Genomic DNA, 450 nt, shown 5'->3' on the forward strand with positions numbered 1-450 from the left:
CCCCCTCCCAAAGCGAAGCCCCCCCGCCACAAGCGCCTGTCTCACCTCTTCCACCGCACCAGCGCCCCCAGCGCCGCCAGCACCGCCGCTCGCTGGGCCAGCGAGAAGAAGCTGGCCGAGCTGCGGGGCTCGGGGGGCGCGGAGCCCCCCAGCATCCTGAAGGTGTTCGGGGGCGCGCTGAGCAGCGGCGCCAACTACAAGAGCGTGCTGGCCACGGCGCGCTGCAGCGCGCGGCAGCTGCTGCGCCAGGCGCTCGAGCGCTACGGGCTGCGCGCCGACGAGTGCGCGCGCTTCGCGCTCTGCGACGTGCTGGGCCGCGCGCCGCCCGCGGGGGCGGGGCCGGCGGGGGGCGGAGCCGCCTGGCAGGGCGAGCACGTGCGCCTGCTGGGCGACCGCGAGCGCCCCCTGCTGCTGCAGGTGAGAGGGGAAACAATAATTTAATTTAAATTA

At 74.0% G+C, this 450-nt stretch overlaps 1 protein-coding gene across 1 annotated transcript; it reads left to right on the top strand.

The window, feature by feature from the left end:
* Positions 1-3: 3 nt before the first annotated feature.
* Positions 4-417, top strand: LOC121344674 (ras-interacting protein 1-like; the record flags this gene model as incomplete). Its single annotated transcript, XM_041420845.1, has 1 exon — positions 4-417. A coding segment is annotated over one exon (414 nt), but the record flags the coding sequence as incomplete, so codon positions are not given.
* Between the last annotated feature and the right edge of the window lie 33 nt (positions 418-450).

Source organism: Onychostruthus taczanowskii, unplaced genomic scaffold (genome assembly GCF_017590055.1).
Source record: "Onychostruthus taczanowskii isolate IOZ18803 unplaced genomic scaffold, ASM1759005v1 scaffold6633, whole genome shotgun sequence".
NCBI classification, from domain to species: Eukaryota; Metazoa; Chordata; class Aves; order Passeriformes; family Passeridae; genus Onychostruthus; species Onychostruthus taczanowskii.